Source organism: Mus pahari, chromosome X (genome assembly GCF_900095145.1).
Source record: "Mus pahari chromosome X, PAHARI_EIJ_v1.1, whole genome shotgun sequence".
Classification (NCBI taxonomy): Eukaryota; Metazoa; Chordata; class Mammalia; order Rodentia; family Muridae; genus Mus; species Mus pahari.
In genome coordinates, this window is record NC_034613.1 from 119,765,930 (window position 1) to 119,793,142 (window position 27,213).

Sequence of the window (27,213 nt, forward strand, 5' to 3'; positions counted from 1 at the left end):
TATTTGCTGCTTGATATGTTTGCTTTGGAGATGCCATGGCTTTGTAGGTTAATCACTTCCAACAGAAGGTTAGGTGAAAGAACGTCAACCGCACAGGGAAATGGATCTTGGACTACAGAAATAACCTTTCCACTTGTTTTAAAGGTATAAATCTACAGCTGGAATTGCAGCATGAACTAAAAAATATATATGTTGTAAATTTGTGTGTGACTGGAGATACTGTTCCCATTTTAACTTTTCTTACGAGGCAGTTATGGTAAAATTGGTATACAATAAATCTCATTGTGTTCAGGTATTAAATCAATTTCAATGTGCTTGGCTATAAATACATACTGTTATGTAATCAACACCAAAGTCAAGATATGTAATCCCACACTTCCCCTATATTCTCACATGCTCCTTTGTGGTTGCTCCTATTCCCCAGTCACTGTTCTTGATAACTACTACTTGATTTTTTTTTCTTGTAAATTTTCTTGTAATTTTTAAGTCCACAATGTAATGATTATCAGGATTTACAGAGTTATGCTACTGCCACAAAAAGCTTGCTTTAAATACCTACATTTTGTAAAAAGGAAGCTTTGTGTCTATTGCCAGTCATTTTTCCTCTTGCTGCCCTTGCACACACCTTAGTCTATAGGCTTTCATTTAATGAGCATTTATACAAATAAGAAAATAAAAATATGTGGTTTTTTTGGCTTGCTGTTTTCACTTAATATAAACATTTTAAAGTGTATAGAAATCATAGATCAGCACTGCATTCACTTTTATGATTGAATGATAGTCTATTTTATAGCAGTAACATACTTTGTTTATTCATTTATCAGTTTGTGGCCATTTGGCTTATTACTATCTTTTGTTTCTTCTAAATATGGCTGCTATACTTTGTGTGTAAGTTTCTGTTCAGGCATGTACTTTCATTTATCTTGTATACATATTTAGGAGTGGAATTTCTGGATCCATTGAACTCCATTTAACATTTTTAGGAAGTGTCAGGTTCTCCAAAAGTGCTTCACTATTTTATCTTCCTACAATAATACATTTGAATTAAAACTTTTCTACAATCAACTATACTTATCAATATCTTTCTTTTTATTGTGGCCAGTATAGTGGGCATGAAATAGTAATCAATTCTTTTGATTTGTCCCAGGACCAGAAGTATATAAAGCATCCTGGCCTGCATAATGGCTTAAACAGTATTAGACATTAAAATGCCTTTACTCCAATTTCACTTAGAATTTTGTTTTATACCTTCAGGTTGGATTAAGACCAATTATCAAGTCAGCAACAAAAGCTAATTTACCAAGCCAGTCAGGGTTCAGCAATTGTGGTTTAAGGTGGTTTTCATCCTGTTTCAAAATATTAAAATCATTTTTATTTTGCTTTTCATAAAAAGGCAAGATGAACTAAACTTAGCCTTGTAGCTATAGTTTGCTAATGACCAGCGGAAGGAGTAAACATACCCCATGTGTAGTAGGTCATCTATCAATATTTATCCGGTGTATTATGAAGATAGAGTAAGCCTGTTGTATTCACAAAGGGATTAGTATTCTGACATTTCATCATAATAATTCATCAAGGAATGTCATGTAATTGGTAGAAGTGGCTTAGAAGAAAAACAGCACCCAACATACCTCATACTGAGTGATTTGTGTGAATATTCTTTTATAGACAGTCTAATGTATTTTATTTTATTTTATTTTATTTTATTTTATTTGGTAGAGATGGTGGTTAACTTTGAATTCTGAGTTCCTTGCCACTAATGGAAAGCTCCTTCTTTAAGTCTTGGAAGCTAGATGATAAATAGATCTTACAAGAAAACGTTTCTTTCATGGTGCTGGCCCCAAGTTATGGAGGAACAATGCAATTGCTGTTTATTTCCATCTTGGGACAAAGGGGCCTTTTTAGGGTCTGACTTCTTTGCTACTCATGTGATTGAGTGTTCCCTATTGCCTTCTCTGCTGGTCACCCAGATTCTAGGTCCTAGAACAAGCAAATTAGCCTTCCAGACTTAAAGCATATGCTAATAATTAGCATGTAAAGAACACAAGAATCAGATACTATGTCTCAAGCAAATCCATATAATAACCCTTTGAGGTAGGTACAAGTACCCTTTAGGCCTTGCATTTTTTAAATGAAATTTTAAACAAACAAACAAGCAAACAAACAAAAACAGGATGGTAGAAGTAAAATAACATGCCTAGTAAAAATTGGAACTGACATACAAATTCAGAATACTCCAAAACTCTAGCACATGACTCCAGTCACATACTGCTAAATATTGCTGAAGATAGAGTTATGTGTAAATGCAAAGCCCAAATAATGCGATAGCAATTCCTGTCAGAGGGCTTTGGACTGTACCTGCATGACTGTGGGGAAAATAGCATGATTTTTGCGGGGAACAGCAGAACCTTCTGAATCTGTAGTGTTTTGCTGTGCTGCTGCTAGCCACACATGGCTAGTTAGTACTTCAAATGTGTTTAGGAATTGCTTTCTAAATTTTGTTTAATTTAAAATTAAATAGCTTTATATGGCTAGTGTTTGCCATTTGAGATTGTGTAAAGAGAGATAATTATCCCTCATTTGTTTCTTTCTAGTTATCAACAAATAGTTTACTCAATGTGATTATGCTTTCTGTGGTAAAGATAATAAAACGGTGATCCACAACTTGGGAATGCCATCTAGAGAGCGAATATATACAGTTCAGCTAACCGCACGACAGCCACAGGAATAGGTTTTGAGTTTCCTGGCATGAAATTCCCCTGTTCTTACTACTTACTAACTAAGGCCTGCATAAGAAACCCAAGCTTTTTTGCAGTTGACTTTTCACTGTTTAGAAATGTAATTTATGTGTCTTATTGTCATTATTTTACAATTGCTGTCTACTGGGTTTTAGATGTGATATTTTAATATAGGTTTTGATGCCACTATTAAAATATCCTGCTGTTTTATGTCACTGGTCTATTCAAAACATTCCTATTTAAAATCTGTTTCATCATAAAGCTGACATGTTGTCATAGCAATTTTGATTAAGCGTTTTATTTGCCACTCTCAATTTTGGCATTCCAACTTTTGTTTCTAGCTCGTTTACTTTATAAGAAATTTCCCTAATTCTTGTTACAAACAATAAAAGAATCACAAAAATTTACAAGAACACTAAAGGACCTTCTCTTGTCCTCATTAGGTTACGTCATTGTCTACACCATACAGAGTCCTACTACAGTATCAGATGATATCAGGTCCATTCAGATCTGGCCATAGACTACAACACAATACCAACACTCGGAAATTGATATTGGGATGTTGCAGTTAGGATAGGAAATGTCCTTCTACCAAAAGGTTCATGAATTGATGACTTGATCTCTAGTTGTCAGCACTGTTGACGGGTGATTGGATCATGAGAATGAATTCATTAGATGAGTTCATACTGAATGAGTTGTTAGGAAGTGGGGATTGGTTGGAGGAAATAGGTCACAGAGACATATTCTTTTGGAAGCCTTATCTCTGCCTTTTTCTTTTATCCTTTTGCTTCCTGGTTGCTATGAGGTGAGAATCTTTCCTCTGTTGTGACCTTTCACATGATCTCACATGGGTCTCACCTTAGGCCCATAACAATAGAGCCAGCCAACCATGAGCTGAAACTTCTGAAATTGGGAGCCAAGGTCAACTTCTTCCTTTATGTTGTTTCTCTCATGTGTGTGAATAACTTCAAGGTATGTGTGTGTGTGTGTGTGTGTGTGTGTGTGTGTGTGTGTATGGGGGGGATGCATTCATGTATGTGTGCATTCATATGTGTGGCATATGTGTATCCACATGTTCATAAGCATGCATGTGTGAAGGCCATCGGTCAATGTCAGTGGCTTCCTCAGTTTCTCCCTCCACCCCCTGAGTTTTTTGAGGCAAGGTGTCTTATTGGCCTGGAGCTCACCAGTTTGGCTAGGCTGGGTGGCCACTGAGTTACAGGAATCTGTCTGACTCTTTAGCACTGGGATGACTGGTGGGGATCACCAAGCCCAGCTTTTAGGTGGGTGCTGAGGGATCTGAAATCAGGTCCTCATGCTTGCCTGACTGAGCCATCTCTCCAGCCACTCCATGTTATTTCCCCATATATGGGTTTGTTTAACTAATGCTACAACCAGGAATTACTCTGTCAGTATAAAAATCTCTCCTATACTTCCCCTTTATTGTCGTAGTCATCACCTGTTCACAGCATGCATATCCCCTGGCAGCTGCTAATTTTTCTTATTTTCTGTCATTGTATCTGAATGTTATATATTTTGGGATGCATTTTTTTAAAACTTCTCTTGAGACTTCCCTTTTAGCTAATGGATTATTTAGAGGTAAGTTGCTTAATTTCTAATTGTTTGGAAATACTTTCTTTGGTCCCATTGTTGTCAGAGGTGCATTCTGCATAATTTCAAATGTTTCTAAATTGTTCATGTATGCTTTGTGATTCAGGATATGAATGGCTCTTGGGAACTTGAAAGATGTATATTCAGCTGTTATGATATAGAATCTTCTGTGTACCCTAATTATATCTTGTTGGTTTATTATGTTGTTCATATTTTTGGCCAAACTTTAGAGATGTTATGATAATTAGCTTTATTTAGTCATTCTACAATGTTTGCATATGTCAAAACATATTTTATACCATAAATGTAAAGCATATGTGCCTGTCAATTTAAAAATAAATTACTTTTTAAAGATGTGGCATTTTTTTAACCAATTATATTCTGTGTATTTCTTAAATACCATACTGTTTTTCTTCTTCATTTAGAACTTATGGTCCCATATGTCCCTGGATCTCTGTTCAGTTTTTTCCATTTTTTCATCACTCATACTGAATCTTTTTTTTATCATTCTATCATTAATTTCCCTGACCTTCCCCCATCATCTTATTTTGTTCTATTGAGACCATCCAATGAGTCTTCAATTTTGATTATGAAATTTTTCCATTCTAAAAAAAAAGTTAGCCAGGCGATGGTGGTGCCTGGCCTCCAGAGTCCTTCCTAGGAAAGTCGGGGTTACACAGAGTAACCCTGTCTCAAAACAAAACAAAGCAAAGCAAAACAAAGCAAAACAAATAAGTTGCTTCTTTTTTTTTGGGGGGGGGAGGTTATTTCTGTACTGAGAGTTTCCATTTTTAAAAATTGTTTCTGCAGTGTTGAGAATTGCTTATCTTAAGCATTTTAAGATGGGCACTTTAAAAATTGTTGTTGAATAATTACAATATTTATATCATCTCTCTGTTGGTATTTGTTAAATGCCTTTTCTCACTCAAGTTATGTTCCTAGTTTTTTGTATCATGAATACTTTTATATTGTATCCTTAAATCATAATGTTGTGGCTCTGGATCTTATTTCATTCTCCTGTCTTAACACTCCTACTTTCATACCACTATAGTGGGGAGAAGACAGCGATAGCAGTTAAGTCCCCCCCTTCCTGATCCATTTATACTCAGTCTAGGCTTAGGGATGACATTATTACCAGTCAGGGGTGAAATTTAAGACCTCCACTGACACACACTGATATTAGGAGGAAGGTCTCCACTACCATTATATACTGGAGGATTCATTGATGCCTGGCATGAATGAAAGTACTAGATCATCATTCTGTCTTTCTAAAACTACCCCAGGGTAATGTGTAATGGAATGGGTAGTGGTAAAAGTCTAGTCACTGCTCTTTGTTGATGAGAATTGGGGTTAAATTTCTATTGTATTTGACTGGATTCTGCCCCACCCTGAGATCCATCCTATAAACAACCACCAAACCCAGACACTATTGCAGATGCCAACAAGATTTTGCTGACAGGACCCTGAAATAGTTGTCTCCTGTGAGGTTATGCCAGTGTTTGACAAATACAGAAGTGGATGCTCACAGTCATCCATTGGATGGAGCACAGAATCCTCAATGGAGGAGCTAGAGAAAGTACCCAAGGAGCTAAATGGGTCTGCAGCCCTATAGGAGGAACAACAATATGAACTAACCAGTACCCCCAGAACTCCTTGGGACTAAACCACCAATCAAAGAAAACACATGGTGGGACTCGTGTCTCTAGCTGCATATGTAGCAGAGGATGGTCTAGTCAGCCATCAATGGGAGGAGAGGCCCTTGGTCCTGTGAAGGTTCTATTCCCCAGTATAGGGGAATGCCAGGGCCAGAAAGTAGGAGTGGGTAGGATGGGAAGCAGGGGAAGGGCAGGAGGGAATAGGGGATTTTCGGAGAGGAAAGTTTGAAATGTAAATGAAGAAAATATCTAAGAAAAAATATATTAAGAAGAGTTTTCTTTAAAGGTTGTCACTTTCCTGTTCCTTTGGCTGGAGGTAGCTGGCTTTTTGTAAGGACATTTTTTGTGTGTACGTGCCTGCATGGCTGAGCCGATGACTACTCTGTCACAAGGTTCAGCATGTATTACTAAAACAGCAAACCCATGGAAGTCACTTCCATGTTATTACTTAGGCCCTAAGGCCCCTAGCAACCAGAACACCTTGTCCTTTCTACCTCGCAGAGATTTCAGAGAGATGAATATACTTGTTTACAATACCTTGTGGTTTTAGTTGTTTTTAATAAGAGGAACAGGGTAAGGAGAATCTACTCTTACGTTATATTGGAATCAGAATATGTAAGTGGTTGCTTAAAGAAAACACTGATGTTGTGTTAGTTATAGTCTCTTTCCCAGTTAAGAATAGATAAAATAACTCTGACCCTAATTCCTAGTCCTTGACAAATAGGTCTATTTTGTTCCAACTAGCTTGAATGCTTAGATCTTTAAATATCTCACATAAAGGAGAAAAGGTGGTCTTTGTCTTTTTATGACATATACATTCTATATATGTGCATACATACACACGCACACACACACACACAGTTTGAACATCATGAGTTTCTAATATTTTAAGCACCCCGAATAGAACTCTCTTTATTTAAAAAACCTCAAGTCTCCTGACTTGACGTACATTCTTTGGATTTTGATGAGATATGATCTCAGTCTATTGCCTAGGCTGGCCTAGAACTCATGGCAGCCCTGTCTTAGCCTTCTAAGTGCTGGGATTATAGGCATGGGCCATCAAATCTGAATCCTTTGATTTCTTAAAGTAGATTAGTGGCTCCAAACCTTCCTAGTGCTGCTACCCTTTAATATCGTTCCTTATGTTGTTGTGGTGACCCAACCATAAAATTATTCTTGTTGCTACTTCATAATTTATTTGGCTACTGTTATGGATCATAATATAATGTTTGTGTGTTCTGATGGTCTTAGGAGGCCCCTGTGAAAAGGTCCTTTGACCCTCAAAGGGGTTGCAACCTACAGATTGAGAACCACTGCAGAAGATGGGTTATAATTTAACCATTTTTTGAGTAAGATCATAATTATGACTCTCAATTTTTATATAGTCCTATAAAATCATGATAGTCAGAGGTATGTTTAATTTTTTTGTTTACTTTTATACTAAATTGACCCAATATTTGTGCTAGGTCTCTTTGTGTTTCCATATGTGTACGTATATAGAGTTGGTTTGCGCATGTGTATGTGTGTGTAGGCCAGAAATCAATATTGGTTATCCTTCCTCAATGGCTCTCCACCTTTATTTTTTTCAGACAAGGTCTCTAACTGAATTTGAAACTCACAGATTTGGCTAGACTGTCTGGCCAGTGAGATACAGGAATGTATCTCTGCTCCTCCCTAAGGCTCAGGCTATAGACAAACATCACTCTGCTTGGCTTTTAACATGGGTTCTGAGGATCAACACTAAAGTCTTCATGGTATGTGTTAGGTTACCAATAGAGCCATTTCCCTAGACCCACACTTAGATTTGATGATTTTTTTTTACTCATTCCTTTTTGCTGTTTTCAACCCACATTTGCAAAATTATTCCCAATCTCTTACCTAGATAGGACCAATAAGCTTCTTCAGTGTCTGAAGGGCATCTTGGGATGGTCTGGATTCACTGTCTCTGGACCATTGCATTTGGTTATCTGCCATCTTCACTTCAGTATGAGACTGAGACGTAAGTCATCAGGAACACAAGCTCCTGGGGCTCCTGAACCAGTTTACCCTATTTTTTTTGTTCTTTCAGCCCAATTGGGGGTTGTCTGCTAGGGCTGTTGAAAAGAACAAATGGTGACAGGAAGTGTTCTGAGGTAATTCTAGTCTGTATCACTTCCTTTCCTCACAGAGAGAAACTCTAAAATGTGAATGAAGAAAAGACACGTTCCATTTGAGACACTGAAAAAGAATACTTGGGGGTGCTGACAAAGAGTACAGAGTGAGGAATGTTTTTAAATTGCATTATAGAGGTCATGATAGCAAAGAATAGAAATGAGAATGACCTTCAGGGGCAGTTACTGTGGAATCCAGACTGCAAGGGTTTCTCTCGTACTGTGTATACTGCATGGATAGTGCAGAAGCAGTTCAAAGTTCATGTGTGAATTTAATATGATGGTTGTTACATGGCTAAAGAAACATCTAAAACTCATAAATGGGGAAAGCAAGCAAGGAAGTTATTAACTGCATTCCCTTTTATGCATCCATTTTCAGTATTTATAGTGTATTGTTTCAACATCTCAGACATGTTAAATTTTGAGTATCGCTGACCCTGACTCAACTGAAATACAAGGTATTTCCATCAAACTCTGAAATCCAAGTTCAGTTTCCATTGGCCACACCTAGGTACAAGTATTTAGTTTGAACATTTTATACTTCAACATTACGTGATAGAGCATTTTCCTATTAGTTTTCTTATTAGATATTCACTGCAGAACCAGGGGTGGGGAGGATTATCAACATTTTTTTTTGGAGCAGTAATCTCAGAATTTCTAAGAGTGGCCCAAGAGGACATGTCTATAACAGGCAGACCAAAAATAGAATCTAGCTCTTTGGCTTCCTAGGTCAACATTCAAGTCAGTCTACTCTCTTTTCTTCCTGTAAGATTTAGGGAGCAAATTTGTTTAATATATATGCCTTAGCACTTTAAAATTCTAAAGGCTTTGTTTTAGTAGGAATTGATTTATAAATCGGGTAGCTCTTAGCCACAAGAGGTTTAAGCTTCCCAGAGTGGCATGAGAGGATGTAAGACAAAGTCACTGTTTGACTGATTGTAATGGCAAGCCCCCAGAGATTAGTGACAGTTTCTAATTAGTCAATTCCCTTAGTGTCTTGGTTAAAATTAAATTTCATTTTCCTGTTTACACTGTTGGAGCCTGGTTTGGTGATATAGGAATAAAAAACACTGGAGCCTTAGCCCCATATACTTTTTGTACGTATGTATATGTGGGTATGAGTATACGTGTGTGTGTGTGTGTGTGTGTGTGTGTGTGTGTGTGTGTGTGTGTGTGTGTGTGTGTGTGCTCTTGTATATAGAGACTGAAGGGCAACCTTAGGAATCATCTTCAAATATACTGCCTGCCTGCTTGGAGACAAGGTCTCTCACTGACTAGGTACTCACTAACTAGGCAAAAGAGGCTGACCAGATCCCCAGGGATCTTCCTTTCTCTGCCTCCCCAATGTTGGGATTACAAATGGAATTACCACATTTGGTACTTTTTCATGTTGGTTTGAGGCATCAAATGCAGGTCCTCTTGTTTGCAAGGTCACATGCTTGACTGATGGAGCCATCTCCTAACCACTCCCACCAGCATCCTATTAAAGAACAAATTGAATACATTTCCCTGATAAAGACCAAGTGATGCTCTGATAGGAAAATATGCAATAAAGCATGGTTTCACAGTTAAATTATGTCTACAAATATAGCTAGTGTTTTAGAATTATATAAATGGAAAGATGTCATAATTAGATTTATAAATAATATTTGAAGTTTTTAAGTACTTGCATTTAGATTTAATGTATATATATATATATATATATATATATATATATATATATATATATATATATATACAGGAGGATAGAATAAATTCATTATATCTTAATTTCTGAAATTGATAAAGAATAATGTTAATATATTTTTTATGTCTATTACTAGCGTGTTTTGGAAGTAAATCTAATACAGAAACTTACATTTTGTTTTTTTCTTATAAAATTATATCTGCAAAGACTAAAGGACAATTTTTATATGAATGTATAGGTTTTATTTTTTCCTTTTATTGAAAATAGATACTTTTCTCATATAATATATTCTGATTACAGTTCCGCCTCCCTCTCCTCCTCTCCACCTTCTTATCCTGATCCACTCCCTTTCTGTTTCTCCTTAGAAAAGAACAGATTTCTAAAAGATAACAGCAAAACATAACAAAATAAAAGCAGAAATCATCACATTGAAGGTGGACAAGGCAAAACAATGCAAGGAAAAGAGCCCCAAGAAAGGGCATTAGATTCAGAGATCACACTTATCCACACACTCAGGAGTCCCATAAAAACATTAAACTGAAATAAAATAAAATAAAATAAAGCATATATATATATATATATATATATATATATATATATACTAATTCAAGTAATTCAAGTTAAAGCATATATAATATATATATATATATATATATATATATATATATATATATGGGCCATGCTGGCCCTGTGCTTGCTGTTTCAGTCTCTGGGAGTCCATAGGAGCACTGCTTAGTTGATTCAGAGGGATTTGTTCTCTTGGTGTCCTCCATCCCCTCCGGCTCTTACCCTCTTTACACCTCCTCTTCCATGGGGTTTCCTGATTTATGGTAAGAGGGATTTTATGGAGACATCCCACTTAGAACTGAGTGTTCCAAGGTATGTCTGTCTGTCTATCAGTCTGTCTATCTCTCTCTTTGTGTCTCTTTCTCTGTGTTTCTGTCTCTGGGTAATATCTAGCTGTGGGTGGATCTCTGTGTCTATTCCCATAGGCTGTGGGATGAAGCTTCTCTGGTGATGGCTGAATAAGGCACTGATCCATGTGTGCAGCAGAATAGCATTAGGCATCATTGTGCTGTTACTTGTTTTTTAAGACAAGTAGTATTTAGATTTACCCTAGGACTCTGGGATCTAGTTTTTGGTCATTTAAGCAGTGTTGGGTATGCATTGCATCTTGTAGAGTGGGCATAAAGTAAAATCAGACATTGGCTGATGACTCCTACAAGTTCTGTGTCACCATTGCCCTAGCATATTTTGTAGACAGGACAAATTGTAGATCAAAGGGTTTATGGTTGGGTTGTTATTTATGTTTTTTCCCAATATCCCAAAGAGTTCCTTCTCCTTCCAAAGACACTAGATGATGAGGTGAAAGTTCTATGTAGTCCCCAGCTCCACCTCTCTATGTTCAGTGAGTTGTGTGTGTGTGTTTCCTTCAGGAATGGGGCTGTCAGTGTGTGGAGTGCAACCTATTGTCTTGGCAACAGCCTGCATTGTTTGGGGATTTCCATGGGATCCCTTTGGCCAATGACTCAACTGGATGTAACCCAGTCCTGGTGCTGGAAGCTTATTACTTTGGTGACAAGAGATAGACAGTTGAGACTCCATCTCTCTTATTATTTTGAGACTTTATTAGAATTGCCTTCATATATATTCTAGAAAGTCTCCACTGCACTGGGTTTCCATACCCACACTTCAAATGTCTCAGTATACTTTTTAAAGCAATCTTACTATGTAGCTAAGGCTTTCCTGGAACTTGCTTTGTAAACCAGGATATCCTTGAAATTATGATGTAACCCAGTTTATGCTTGAATTTGTGGTAATTTTGATTCAGTCTCTCAGGTGCTGGGACTGTAGGTATGTACCACACTAAGTACAAAAATCTTAAATGATCAATGAAACTTTATGTTTGTAAATACCACCAAAATTAAGATATAGTCATTTCCAGCCATTTAGGGAGTTCTGTTTTCAATTCCTAGTGAATACCTTCTCCTGAGGTAACAATTGCTTTGATTTCTATAATATATTCATTTTGCTTGATTTGAGCTTTATTTAATCCCCTTGTACTTAACATAATATCTTTCATATATTGGTTTTTCGTTGCTGTGTAATATTATTATGTATGATAGACCACATTTTAAACTTCATTCCTTTGTTGATGGATTTTTATTTATTTCTAAGTTTATGATATTATAAATTACAGCTGTTGTAAACATTTTAAACTGCATTCTTTCACTGACAAAAGCATTGGCTTCTTGGAACTAAATCTAAAAGTGGAATTGTTCTGGTATATTTAATTCAACATTATTTTAGGAATGTCTGAAGGAACTTTTGTCTGGGCGTCTTATAAGAAGACATACTTTCTGAAGAATCATAGTTAAAGATGAGAATTTGCCATGTTTTCTTTAGGAGTTTGAGATTCTCTTCCTGGCAGATTTTGAGAACATTTTTCTTTGGCCAGTGACCTGAATCTTTCATGCTCGTGGGTAGATCTTTATTTTCCTGTGTCTGGTACATACTATGCACATCAGGGATAAGGAGCCATTTACTTTCAAGCTCTCTTTTTGGTATAGGGTCAGATTGTCTTTTCTTGGGCAACATAATTCAGATAATATTAAAACAACTGTTAAACCAAGTTTATTTTATAGAACTTTGCCTTGGGATCAACTTGGAATGCATCTTCAGTTTTGAAAGTGAAGGCACACCACACTTGTGATTCTATGTAATACCCAAAACTTGCCTCTGGCAACTTACCTTTACATTATTTCAATGGTAAAGAATTTTTAAACATCATATGTCTGCTGGCAACATTTTCTAATGAAGTGTTATATTGAAAGGGTATGGGGAAAATTCCTGTGGTCTGGGAGAAGGTGGAGGTGGTTGTAAATGAGCATAAAACTGGGAAAGTACTCAAAAAGAGGAAAAGAGTTTCTGGGAAACACTCTACTTCTGAGGTGGTCTAACACTTAGCATGGTACCAGAGGGACCAGAGGGAGACCACCCTTAACCATTTTCATGACACAATCTTTAAAAACAAAACAAAAAACCCCACATGTCTTTGCCTCACTGTCTTTGTTTTCTTAACAGCACTTAAGCAGTGGCGAATAGTAAAAAAAAAAAAAAAATGCTATGGGGATTTCTCAATGCACGATGACTTGATATACTACTTCTTTAATTTTTTAAATTTCGGTATATAGTTACAGAGGTATTAGAAATTCTTCAGAGGCTCCATGAAGCCTGAGTAAAGTCCAAAAGATCCTTATTAAAGCTGCCTAGGTCAGCATCTTCTGGGGCTGAGCCTTTCCATAGCCTCAACACTTGCCAGTCCCCACATGATGTCACTATTAATGCTTCAGTCTCCCTCACCCCATCTCTCACCCCCTCCTGCCTGCCTCTCTCCATTTCTTCTTCATTCTCTTTGCCTTCAGAGGAGCTGTCAGTGTTTGGTTAAAAACTCTCTCTGTCTCTGTCTCTGTCTCTGTCTCTGTCTCTCTCTGTCTCTCTGTCTCTCTGTCTCTCTCTCTCTCTCTCTCTGTGTGTGTGTGTGTGTGTGTGTGTGTATGTATGTATGTTGTATGTAAGGTGTCCATGTTTGTGTTGTTGTATTCATGTGAATGCAGGTGGTGAGGTATACATGAGTATGTGTGCATATGGAGACCAGAGGTTGGTTTTTGGTGTCTACCTCCAATCAATCTCTACATTATTTTTTGAGGTAGGGTGGTCTTCCACTGAACCTGAACTTCACCACTTGGCTAAGTTGCCTTGCCAGTGAGTTCCAGAGATCTAACTGCACTATCCAGCACTGGAATTACATGAGCATGCCACTGCACCCAGATTTTATGTGTGTGCTGCACATCTGAACTCAGTATCTCATGCTTGTGCAACCAGCACTTTACCAGTGAGAAGTCTCCCTCTGGCCCTGGTTCACATTTCTTTATCCTGTAGCATCTTTTCCTTGTCCAATTTGATGAAGTTTCCTTTATTTTACTGCCATCTTTCTTTTCAAAGATTCCTCTAAACCCCAAACTGGCTTATACAAACTACATTTATGCATCAGTTGGTTCTAGTATATTTTCTCATCAGACTGTATGCAAATTAACTTTTTATTTCTCATACCAGAAGGTATGCTTTATTTCCAGGGTTTAGCCTAGGACTGATCCTTTGGTAGATGACAATTAAAGGCTAACATTGATGTTTAGATGAGTGTATTAACCAGCTTAATTTTTTTGGCATAGGGTCTCATTCATTTGATGGTGACCTCAAGCTTGATATATAGGCAAGACTGACCAAATCCTAATCCTTCTGATTCAGTCCCCTAAATTACTGGGATTACAGGCATGTACTACTATATCTGGCCTTTTAGCCCTTTAGTATTTGGTAAACATTTGATTAACCTTAGGTATGGTTCTTATAAAGCATTATAACCAGAGAGAGCTACAGGGGTCAGATGATCACTACGTGACCTGAGATTTTACAGAGTTCATTTTAATATAGAGATACATTTGATATATTAAATACGCAGGATGCCCACAAATAGCAGTGATCTAAAATACAAAGGGCTCAGTGCCATGAAGGAGATATAAATAAAGCGAGTTTAGAAGAGACAGCTTTTCCCGATTTCTTGTTGAGAAAATTAATGAGTAAAAATAGAAAGTAGCACTTGAGACAAGAAATTGAGGACAGGAATAAGCAAAGATGGGAATCTCTCATGTATCATGCAGTTTATCTGTGGCCAAAGAGAGCAGATACTATGAAGTAGTAATAAGCAATATGAAGCAACTGGAATTGTGGGAAGTGTCCCTGTTGGAGAAGCATCAAATACTAAGCTGATGAGTTTGTGTTTATTTTCTCTCAGGTGGCATAGCCTTAGAAGACTCGCACACTTTTTTTTTAAAGCTTTATGACATTAGCAGAGATCCTTTAAGATTAACCTCTTACTGAACTATCTTAGAGTATACTCAGTAAATCATTATAGTCAATTTCTATACAGAATAGTACAGAAAACCCCATGGCCTCTTGCTCTTTGACCTTTTCACATCATTCCCCTTTCAGTGAAAACTTTCCTGAAGTAACAGATTACATGACCAATACAGTTTAAGAAGTGAAAATTGAAATTTACAAGGGCAAGAAACACTACCAAGATAGAAATGCCTTATAAAAATGCAGAAACAAAAAACGATGTTTGCTTAGGAACCATTTTCAAAACATTGCCTTTAGCTGTCTGGAAAATTCCAAATACAGTATATGAATTGTACTGCTGGTATTTATTACTTTGGGGGTAGCTTTTAGGTCATTTCCAGTTAAATATAACTATAGTCTCCTATCTCAGGGTGTCTACTTTCCCTACAAGCAGTGAGGACTGCATTTCTGTTTGTTTTGTGGCATCTGGTTTCCAGTTATGTAAAGCCAGGCCTTGAACATTATAGACCTCAATTACTGTAACAACATTTTTGTTTTTATTGCTCTCTGTGTCTTTAGTACCTTGGATATAGTTTATATCATATGAACAGCACAGCACACCACAGAAGGAATACTGGTTAAAGAACAAGATTAACTTGGTTTGAGTCCTGTTCACTAGCTATTTGGCCTTTGACAGTTGTATCACCTCTCCTAAGAATATATTCTTTCATCTCAAAGATGGAAAGAGTGGTTCTTGCCCTGACTTTCTAAAGGGCTCATGTCCAGGATTGCATGCAAGTACTGTAAAAACTGTCAATGGCTTTACCAAGACTTGAACTGCACTGGCTAGCTTTACAGTTTATAATGCAATCCCATCTTCCCTCTCTTATCTTACATTTCAATATTGCCCAGGATCTAACCCCATCTCCAATGCGTATGTATATACATAGTATTCTACTCACCTGGAGGACTTTTCCTCTTTCATCTCCATTAAATTCAATCAAAAATTTAAACACCAGTTCAAGGTTCATCCCACTTGATCTCCCTTTTCTGAGTTTTGACAACACGTAGCATTGTCAATTCTTGCCTTGTTAGTTGCCTTTTATCCTTCTCTCTCTCACATAAGCCTCATATTAAATCATTTTATGATACTTAGCCAGTTCACTTAACACTTAGTGATTATTTGTGAGGCTTTTTTTCCTGTTTGCTCTGTGTTTCTGTGCACCAAGTTAAGAACTCAGTAATTAATTGTTCATTTATTTCAAAATTTACATATAGACTATCTTAATAGAGACATGTGACCTCATCTTTTTCCAGCGCTTGAAGTACTCCTACTGTTAGCTCATTCTACCCTACTTCCTACAGAACCACAGAGGAGCCCTTAGGATAGAACTGCTTATCATAACTTTCTGAGGTGATGGAACCATTCTATATCTATCTGCCCCACACAGTAGTTATTAATTGTGGTCCTTGAGTGACTGAAATGTAGCTTAGTGATATGAAGAACTGATTTTTTTTTGTTTTCTTTTATTTTTTGAAATAAAGTCTCTTTACATGGCCCTGGTTGTCTTCAAACTAGCTCTGTAGACCAGACCAGCCTTGAACTCACAGAGATCTGCTTCCTCGGTGTCGTGAGTGCTGGGGTTAAAGCTGTTTACTACCACCACCCCAGCTGGAGATCTGATTTTTAGATTGATGCCGAAGCTTGAACTCAAAGCCTCATGTCTGCTAGGCATGCACTTTACCATTCACTTAGCTACACTTCAAACCTCTTCAGTTTTTAAATTACTTTGAATTTTAAAAGGCATGTGTAGCTAGTGGCTACTATATTGGACAAGTGGCGTTCTAACCTTTTTGGTCATCACGCTATGAAAAATACATTTTATATTACAATCTACTTCATGTAGCTATAAGCAAGGCTTATAGAACACTATAATAAGCATACTCTAATCCCCTCTGTGTTAGTCTATGTATTTCACTTCTGGAGATTTTTTTGTATGTATGGGGGAGGGGCATACGTCTTATAGGCTTATATGTATGTAGAAGTGAGGAGGATATTTGGTGTCTTCCTCTATTGGTGTCTGTCTTATTCTCTTGAGACAGGCTTTCATTTAACTTGAACTTTACTCTTTTGGCTAGTCTGACTGGCCAATAAACTCCTGGGATCTTCTTATCTTCCTACACTGCACCCCCCACCCCCATCCACCATAGCCCAATGCTGAGATTACAGACAATCAAGATCATGCCTGGCATTTTTAATTGTTATGAGGGTTAGAGACTCAAACTTCATTGCTTTTACCCACTGAACTATCTCCCCAGCTCTCAACTTTATGTATTTGTTTTTAAAGTAGAAAGCATAAAAAGGAGATTTATTCAATATTACTAAAAGGGGAAAAGACATTCAACACAGACACAACTCTGTTTCTGGGGACCTGAAGTGAGATCAAAGTTTAAATTGATGGCCAAGGATATGTACGTCTAAGTAGTCAAGGTGTGGCCATGCCCACCAAAAAGTACTACTACAACACACTATGTANATAATCTCTCTCTCTCTCTCTCTCTCTCTCTCTCTCTCTCTCTCTCTCTCTCTCTCTCTCTCTTTTGGTTTTTCGAGACAGGGTTTCTCTGTGTAGCTCTGACTGTCCTGGAACTCACTTTGTAGACCAGGCTGGCCTTGAACTCAGAAATCTGCCTGCCTCTGCCTCCCAAGTGCTGGGATTACAGGCATGTCCCACCATGCCTAGCTTGTAGATATCTTAAGCCTTGACAAATTATGGCCTGAAGTTTATAAAATATATCTAACATCATAAAGTAGGACAATCTGAGGTTCAAAGAAGTATGGTCAGTCCTCCAAGGTCACAGGTTAAGTTCCAACAGAAATTCCTTCTCTTTACCATGCTAGATATGCAAAATAAAAGAGAATTAGATATAAAAATCAGAAAACCAGTTAACTGGTACTTATTTTGACTGGATAGTGTCAATTCCATGGTTCTGCATTAATCATGAGCTCAGTATTGAAGTGTTATTACTGCCTTAGATTTAGCTTGAGTTTTTCTGTCTAATGTCACCAGTATCATAGCATGGAAGTGGAATACTTTAAACCCACTCCATGTCTTAGAAGTAGCACCAGTGTGAAACTATCCTCTGTGACTCCCTCCAGTTCCTTAGTGACAGGTGACTAGGAAGACTGAGTAAGAGCGAGAAAGTGTGTTGTAGGACGCAAGGTCCTTCTCACCTCAGTTGTACAAGAGGGCCTCAAGTCTTACATACTCCACCAAACATTTCTGCATCCATATATTCAATGTGCTGCCCTCTTATCAACAAAGATAGATGGTGGCATGGGCAGAGCAACATTTGTTGCTCAGTTTAAGATATTCTAAGGTCCTGATTGTCAGAAAAAGTCAGGCACAGGCAAGGAGGTGAGTATAGAAGGGACATTGTCTGTGCAGAGGTCAGCAGAGACTTGGGGAGACCAGAGCAACCAATAAACCCAGGTGGAAGGAGATGAAGGCACATTCTAGGATGCACCAGCCCTTTGGTGTTCTGGATTTTTTTTCTCCCGACTTTTAGGCTTTCCTAAACATCTCCTGTGCTTCTTTTCAGAATTCTTTTGTAGGTGGACTTCTCTTTGTCTCTCTAAACCCGTCCCCCGTCCCTCTGAATCTAAGCTGTTCTGCATACACCAAGCATATTACCCACCAGCCCACTCCTTTACGTGTCAATGTGTCAGCCCTCCCACTTGAAAACCCCAAGTTATTTTTTTTAGTCTCCCAATTTCACCTACCCCACCCTACACTCAGTTGCTTGCCAAGTGCATTCAGTGTTTCCTCAACCAGGAAGTCCCTCCCTTCCACATTGCAGGCTTCTATCTTACTGCCACTGCTCAGAGTGTGCTATATGAGAAACAGATGGACAGTTTTATATCTTTCTACAAAATCGGAATTTCTTGAACAACAACAGATTCAACAGTTATACTGGTAGCCTGCTGGCTATAGTTTGTCAAGTGGCCCTGGCTTTATTACAATCTGCATTACTAATATTAAATTTCAGATCACAGATTGCACATCAAGCAGCAATTCTGTCTTTATGTGCAAAGGTTATAGAATAGCTATAGGAGGGTCGAAAAGGCTGGAGTTTTAAAAAGGCCTTACTAGAGACAGGTAGAGAAGCAGTGCAGATGTAAAGAGCATCCACCCCCTCTGAGGTAAGGTAAGGTACCCAGATGGAGAGCTGCCAGAGCTGAGCTGTAGGGCTGCAGGGGTGAGCTGCAGTACTTGTAAGCCAGACTGAGTTGAACTATAGAGGCAAGGTCCAGGAGCATGTCTAGACAGACTCACAGTTGTATGGGAAACAATTTGAATAGCTGTGGGGAAACAAGCTGCTCTGAAGCCCCGGGGACAGTCACGAGTTCCTGTTAGTCCCTGGATAAACATACTGAGTGGTCAGAGAGCAGGTCTCTGGGGGCTGTTGTCATCACGTATTAGGTGTCCTCAGGGCCCAGGTATAGGTGGTGTACACGTTCTGGTGACTTTGGTAAGTTCTTGGGGCTGTCTGTTTTTTGTTTTCCTGATATGCTTTTTAAAAAAGATTTATTTATTTTAATGAGTACACTATAGCTGTCTTCAGACACATTAGAAGAGGGCATCAGATCCCATTACAGATGGTTGTGAGCCACCATGTGGTTGCTGGGAATTGAACTCAGGACCTCTGCAAGAGCAGTCAGTGCTCTTAACTGCTGAGCCATCTATACAGCCCCTGATATGCTTTCAATATGCCCAGGTGTTCATATAGTCCTAGCTTACCAGTTTGTAAGTATGATGTTTGTACTTTCAGGAAAAAAAAAAGTATTAGTCTGTGCTTCATTGGTGGTGCTGGACAGGTGTTGGTGTTCATGTGCACAATGGAATCTGGAGTTATCTTGACTCTGCATCTGTGCTCCAACTCAAACCACATGCTGCTTGTAAAGTGGAGTCAGTCAGGACAAGGCAGCCTGAAAATCACTGTTGTATACAGTAGGAAGTACCTTAGAGCAGAGCACAGCTTCATCTCAGCAACCACGAAGGCTTAGCTCTTGCCGTCACCTTTCTTAACATCGAAAAGGTCCATCCATCCCGGGTTGGACCTGTGCTCTTTCCTTTTCCCACTTTGTACCCCATTCATATGGTCTACATTCTGCTGTTATCTGATTCTAGAACCATCTTCCCTCATAGATGAAAAAGCTCCGAAGGACCAATACTGTATCTTACTAATTTTCCCTCATGTCTAGCACATAGTAGGTACCCTGTTAAGTTGATGGGATGAACTATGAATGGCTATTCAGGGGTGTGTATGTGTTTTCTCCAGTGAATGTTTTGGTTTTGAAGATGTGACCTACCAGTACTATGTTAAATATGCATGTATTGCTGTGGAGACTGATTTGGAACCAGCAGTCCTTGCTTGGAGTTAGAAAGGGAACCCACTTCTGTATTTGCCAGGCACTGGCATAGCCTCACAAGAGAGAGCTATATCAGGGTCCTGTCAGCAAAATCTTTCTGGCGTATTGCAATAGTGTCTGGGTTTGGTGGTTGTATATGGGATGGATCCCCAGAAATGGATGCTCACAGTCAGCTATTGGATGGAACATAGGGCCCCCAATGGAGGAGCTAGAGAAAGTACCCAAGGAGCTGAAGGGGGCTGCAACCCTATAGGTGGAACAATAATATGAACTAAACAGTACCCCCGGAGCTCATGTCTCTAGCTGCATATGTAGCAGAAGGTGGCACATTCAGCCATCATTGGGAAGAGAGGCCCCTTGGTCTTGCAAACTTTATATGTCCCAGCACAGGGTAACGCCAGGGCCAAGAAATAGGAGTGGGTGGGTAGGGGAGCAGGGGCAGGGGGAGGGAATAGGAACTTTCGGGATAGCATTTGAAATGTAAATAAAGAAAATATCTAATAAAAAATAAAATAAAAAAATACGATACTCAAAGCTAAAAAAAAAAAAAAAAAGGAAGTAACCTGCATACGTTGTGTTCCTTTTCTCTCTGCCTTGGGACTCTGTCACTAAAGGATTCCTGAGACTTTACTTTAGATATCCAGAGTGATGTGCCAACATGAACATCTTTTCTTCTTTGTGGTGTTAGACACAGAAAACTGACTGACACAATTATTGCTATTGAGTGCAAGAGAAAAATACTTAAAGGTATTCCTACACCAAATGACCAAATCCTAGATAAAAACCAAAAATCAGGAATCAAAAACTCTGATTCCTAGCCTCAGAAAAGCTCTGAATGTTTTGATGGAAAACCGAACCTATAGGTAAGAATGTCTCTTATGCAGCGTATCACCTGTTTTCGAGCACAGATATGCACACACATCTCATTAAAATTCCTGGGACAGTGTTCAGCATTTCTACCAAGTAAGGAATGGTTGAAAGTCATTTTGTAGAACTGCTTATTATCCATTTAAGATGGGAAGACTCATTTGTCATCCTATTCAGCATTCTGCCTTCTCAGTGAGCATAATGAATATTTATGAGCATTCTCCCACTATTTTCTCTGAGGCTTCTGTACAGTTGGTTGCAAAATCTTTCCTCATCGGGTTTCCATTTGCTCTTGCTTAGAGATGGAGTATCATATACATAAGGAAAATATGATAAACAGAGGCCATGTCTCCAGAAATGTCAGGGTGGAAGGGCACTGGTAAGAATTACTACATAGAAGCCAGGTGTGGTGGCGCACACCTTTAATCCCAGCACTCGGGAGGCAGAGGCAGGCAGATTTCTGAGTTTGAGGCCAGCCTGGTCTACAAAGTGAGTTCCAGNAGCTGAAGGGGGCTGCAACCCTATAGGTGGAACAACAATATGAACTAACCAGTACCCCCAGAGCTCGTGTCTCTAGCTGCATATGTAGCAGAAGATGGCATATTTATCCATCATTGGGAAGAAAGACCCCTTGGTCTTGCAAACTTTATATGCCCCAGTATAGGGGAACACCAGGGCCAAGAAGTAGGAGTGGGTGGGTAGGGGAGCAGGGCAGGTGGGGGAGGGTATAGGGAACTTTCGGGATAGCATTTGGAATGTAAATGAAGAAAATATCTAATAAAAAAAGAAAAAAGAAAGAAAGGAAACCCACGGGGAGCTAACCTCTTTCAAATTCCTCTGGGCGCTGAGATTCTGTGGCCTTTTAACTCTACTTTAAAGAGCTTGTGGTATTCTTTAGCACAAGGTTCATGGTATCTTGAAGTCTTGTTTTTTGTCTTTGTTAAAATGTGTGTGTGTGTGTGTGTGTGTGTGTGTGTGTGTGTGTTGTTTTTCAAGGTTTTTTTTTTTCATTTACTTGCAATTTTCTAAAATAACCCTAAGAAAATATAGTCAATCCTTGGGGGAATATGACATCAGGAAAAATAGCAGAGCGAATATTCACTCCTTAATGATAATGAAAAAAATACAAAAACAACTGGCAGTGTGTGTCAGACTTAGTTTCTTCAGAACTCCATAAATGCAAAGGTGTGCACCAATACAGGGGCCTTGTATCTAGGAAAACAAACAACATGTTGGGAAGGAGTGTTTTTAACTTGTTCTCCTCTCACCTTTGGACTTGTACTTCATAGCTATAATATCCTTGAAAGTCAGCGCTTCCAGTCACAGAAAATCCAGCTGCCTAGCGGCCACTATGGCCCCTGTAGAGACCTATTGCCAGGTCATCTGTCTAGGCATTCCTTGGAAGACCCCACTTATAAGTCTTACGTATTTGACATTGACTGTGGCTTGCAGACAGCCTTTTACCCAGAGTGTTGTTTTTTAAACCATTAGACACAATTTTTCAGTGGCCTGAAGCAATAGCTAATCTTCCCAGCTAACTAACCAGAAAGCATCCAAGGAAAAACAGAGGGATAAGACACCTTGAGGATTTCTAAAAGCTTGAGATAGTCCTGAGAATCTAGAAAACACATGTATACATGCAGCTGTTACATTTCCGAGGGGGTGTGTGTCGAGTGTTCAGGGCACATGATTCTTATTCCTGAGCTTTACCAAGCAGACAACAATGGAAGATATCTCCTGGCTGGGTTGGAGATAAAGACATGCCCCAACATGTATACAGAGCCTCTTGGTTTGGGATGGGAGACATTTTGCTTCCAGAAGTTAAAGGAAATCCTGATTTAATCATTATACTAACTCAGTAGAGACATCAGTACAATAATTATTCTAAAGTGATATGTAACAAGGTGGGGTTTATTTTTCCTTAGGCATAGTAGCTGTTAATTCTAGACAACCGAGCTACATGTTTGTATCTCTGCCTTTGAACAACCTGCAAGAACAAGGCTTTATAATCTTGTTATTTGATTTGTTAAATTTGAAAGGCTAGCCAAATGTAGTTTGTGGGGTCAGAAGAACTAAAGGGGATTTTTTGTTAGTCCGAAGTAATTGTGTCAGAAATGAGAGGGTTTTTTGTTTGTTTGTTTGTTTGTTTGTTTTTTGTCACCACCTCAACTGCTTCTCAGGTGGCTTGGTCTTTTGTCTCAGTTCTCCTGGTGTTGGACCTATTCTCTTCCTTTCCCAGGCGCACTTAGACATAGTGACACTGCCACTCTGTGTTCTATATGTACAGCCTTGATTTGGGACTTACTGAGGACAGCCACACTGCATTCTGGGAGTCTTCTAAGAGGAGAAAGGATACAAATAGAAGCTATAATGATCTTCTTGCATGCCTAGCACAGCTTGCGAATGCGTAAAGAGCCAGAGTCAAATTCTTTGGCTACCATTTTATTCAGAGCCATCCTAAATGAAGCAGGGCAGTTGTCACAGACTTTAAAGGGCTGTACCAAAATTGACCAGATAGCTGGGCAATGACTCATGGTGGCAGGGCTGGCAATAGAGGAGTCCTTTCCTTCAGCCTGTACTAAAAACAGACCCAAGGTTTCTATGTATACATGCTGTACATTTATCTAGTGTCATCTGTCCTCATAAAGGGTGCATGTGAGGCTATCATTTTCTCATGCTTCTCTCAAGCTACTTAAAAATTATCTTTTTTTCTCATTGTGGAAGAGCACCGAGTATGCATTTCCACTTGGTTTCTCCTGCCTGTGGTGGCTCGAGGGTGGGGTGAGAGGTACACCGTGTGATTTGCCCTGCCTCTGTCACCCACCACCCCCTGGGAAGAGCTTGACCTGAATGGTCATTTTTAGCCTGGTATTTCCTGTGTGTGGGCCAGGGCCTGAGGCCAGAGGCAGAGAGGTTAAGAGGGCACAGGTTCTCTGGCAGAATGCTCTCTGGGGAATGAGATAGCCATCTCATGTCTAACTTCTTTAAGTTTGAAACACTACAGAGTCTGTAATCTTAGTAATGAAAACAAACCAAAGGAGAACGGCTACTTAAATTCCCGAAAGACAAGCATTCTGTGATACGTTTCAAGAAAATACTCCCACTTAGCTGTGTTTCTAAAAGTAATTGCATGGATTATGACTTCACCCTCCCACAAAATCTTTTGAGCAGAGACACCTGCTTTCATGTTTGGCAAGGGCTTCTTTATACTTAGTAACATTTATTTCTATGAAGACAACATGGTTCTAAATTAGAAAACAAATCCCAAACAATCTGGCCTTTCAAGTGACTTAAACATATCCCACAGTGCTGCTCACACCGGAAAATACACCCATGGGACATTTAGGGACTGCTTTAGGAGAGCCCTTGCAGCTACTTGTGGCTGAACAAAGGGGCCCCTATTCTTGCTCAGCTTCTTTTTGGAAAAGGGGTAGGGAACTTCCAAAACTAAGAGATGGGAAATGTTTTGTGCCTTTGCTTTCAACTCACAATGTATTTTCTCATGCAAAGACATAAATTTGTGAAGTATAACTATCCAGTTCGTTTTTCTGGTTATAGATTAAAACAGATTTTGGCATGCTAGCTTAGAAACTTATTTACTACCTATATTCTCATTATTAGCTCAGAAGAAAATGACTTAGAAGTAATTTGGAGGCAGGGCCCCTACATGGATCTGTCTTTAGTCTTTTAGCAGACCTGTTCCTCCCTCCCATAAAAGTGAACATAAGCTTGAACACCTTCTACGTTCTGAAAGTATAGCCTGAGAACTCATGAGATTTTGTTTTATTTCACTTGAATTGAGAGATAAATATGGCCGACTATAACAGGAAAACTGGCTTTTGTTACTCATAGTTACCACACTCAGCAGCCCTGAAAAAGTTTGTGTCCGAAGGGGGTGGGTTCTCAACTAACCAGTTCTTTAGCAAACATCAACAGTGTCTCTTATGGTTTAATTTGATTTTACAGTGTCTGGCCACCTGGTGTTAGGGTCAGATCTTAGAGTAAACTTTCAGTCTTGAAAGATCTGCCCGCACTTGAGATAGCAGCTGTTAGTCCTTGCTTGTGGTTTCCTCTTTCGACCACCGCTGTCCCCTATTTCTCCCCACCTGTGGCTTAATCATTTGCAAGGCTTGCTTACAGAACTCTGGGAATTACTTACAGACATTTACTCATTTATTATTAAAAAAAAACATTGCAAAGGATGCAGATAAATAGCCAAACAGAAGATATGTATGGGAGGTAGGGGAGGGGATCCTTCTGTTCCCTCGGTAGGTACTACTATGTGCTCAACATATTCAGAACTCCCCAAACAGTGGCATTCGTGAATGTTTTATAGAGGCTTCATGGTGCATGCATGAGCTATTTTTCTATTCCATTTCTAACCTCTTTCCTCCCTGCAGAGTAGGGATTGGAATGAAGTTTCCACACTTTCAATCGTTTCTTAGTTTTACAGGTGACAAGCTACATCTGAGTGCTCATCAAGAGCAGCTGTATTAGAACAGAAGATACTCTCATCACCCAGGAAATTTCAAGAGATTTGGGGCTCGGAGTCCGGAACTAGGGTCAAAGGCCAAATAATAGAACAAAAAAAGCTATGTCTGACATCCTGGTGCTCAGGAAATCACAGGGATTTTCAGAGCTGTGTGCCAGAAAATGGGGACAGAGAGAAAATATATAGTTCTTATTATATCACAACATCACAATAGTCATTTGTGAATCTCAGGAACAAGTTCTATTTATGATCAGCCTCAAGAGCCTTCTTTGTATAAGCTATTGTGTAAGTAAGATGGAAAATAAAAACACTGTAAAAATACCCAGTCTTCTAGCTATAATGTTATCATTCTTACAATTCCACGTTCTCCAGTCTCAATGCAGCCTCCTTGGCTGCTAGAAACCTCACCATATAAACCTTGAAATATTTTTATGGAAACAGACAAGAGCCAAGTGTACCAGTATTATCATCTTACCTTGGTCTACTTTTGTGGGGAGAAGCTACCTAAGGGGCTGTTTATGAAGAAGTCCTCGTGAAAAAAAGAGTTTTAAACTAAATCTGGGCATGCGGATTTTCAGATATCATTTAAATGGGATCATGAAAATAAGGTCAAAGGAAGTATGAAGAGCTTGAAAGGTGGCTCAGTCAATAAAGTGCTGGCTGTGCACCCACTTATTTAAATATTTAAATATCTATGGTTAAATATCCAAATATTCAAATATATTTAAATATCCCTTTAGTGTCAACCTGATGACATTTTTACTTTCAGGGCAAAGACAGAAGTCAGCAAATCACAGGAGCAAGCCCTATCTCTGAAATTATGTTTGTGTGTCTTCATTTTCCTTTAGTTATGTCCAAGTATGAAAACCAGATTATTATTTTCCCTGACTGCCTGGAAGAATTCCCAGATACAGATGAGCTGGTATGGATTCTGGGGAAGCAGCATCTCCTTAAGACAGGTAAGCCTGGGGGCAGTAGTGGGGAGGACCCAGCTAACATGGATGCCTGGGGCTAAGAGGTTTCTCATTTTTCTTTTTGGATTGATAAAATGTTGTCTGTGACACAGATTACTAAACAGCAAATGAAAGCTTGCTTGTTTCACAGTTCCTTCCAAGACCCTGAGAAACCTTAGCAGGGCGTTTACATGATTTGGGTTTTTGTTTGAACATTTTGCAAAAGCAACATACCTTTATTCTTTTCTGTAAAGAAGTCCTGTCCCCATTCCAGGAGACATAGGATTCAAACATATGCAATCATTCATAGTATTACTAGCCAGTATTTAGTCATTGAGCTATACAGTTTTTAGTCTTATCATGTCCTTGTGCTTCTTCCACATAAACACAACTGTCAGAAATAATATCAGATACAAGAAATCATCTGTTTTCAGATTTTCTTCTAATAATTGCATTGTCATAGTTGATTCTGGGTTTATATAGAACTTCTAACTACTCGCAGTAGATAGAAAGGAGGCTTGGGTTTTCCCACTTAACAGAACATTTTTTTATTCTTTTTAACTTATTTTATTAGATAATTTCTTCATTTACATTTCAAATGCTATCCTGAATGTCCCCTATAACCTCCCCCCACCCTGCTCCCCTGCCCGCCCACTCTCACTTCTTGGCCCTGGTGTTCCCCTGTATGGGGCATATAAAGTTTGCAAGACCAAGGGGCCTCTCTTCCAAA

The 27,213-nt window shown here is 38.8% G+C and overlaps 1 protein-coding gene across 3 annotated transcripts in view; it reads left to right on the plus strand.

Moving 5' to 3' along the window:
- Positions 1-27,213, plus strand: part of Atg4a (autophagy related 4A cysteine peptidase) — a 54,395-nt gene that overhangs the window by 4,121 nt on the left and 23,061 nt on the right. For 2 of the 3 annotated variants that reach the window (XM_021187797.1, XM_029534169.1), the window contains exon 2: positions 26,379-26,489. In XM_021187797.1, coding sequence (XP_021043456.1) covers positions 26,379-26,489 — 111 coding nt within the window. Of the gene's footprint in view, positions 1-26,378; positions 26,490-27,213 lie in introns of those variants that run through there. The other variant, XM_029534170.1, reaches the window with a different exon arrangement.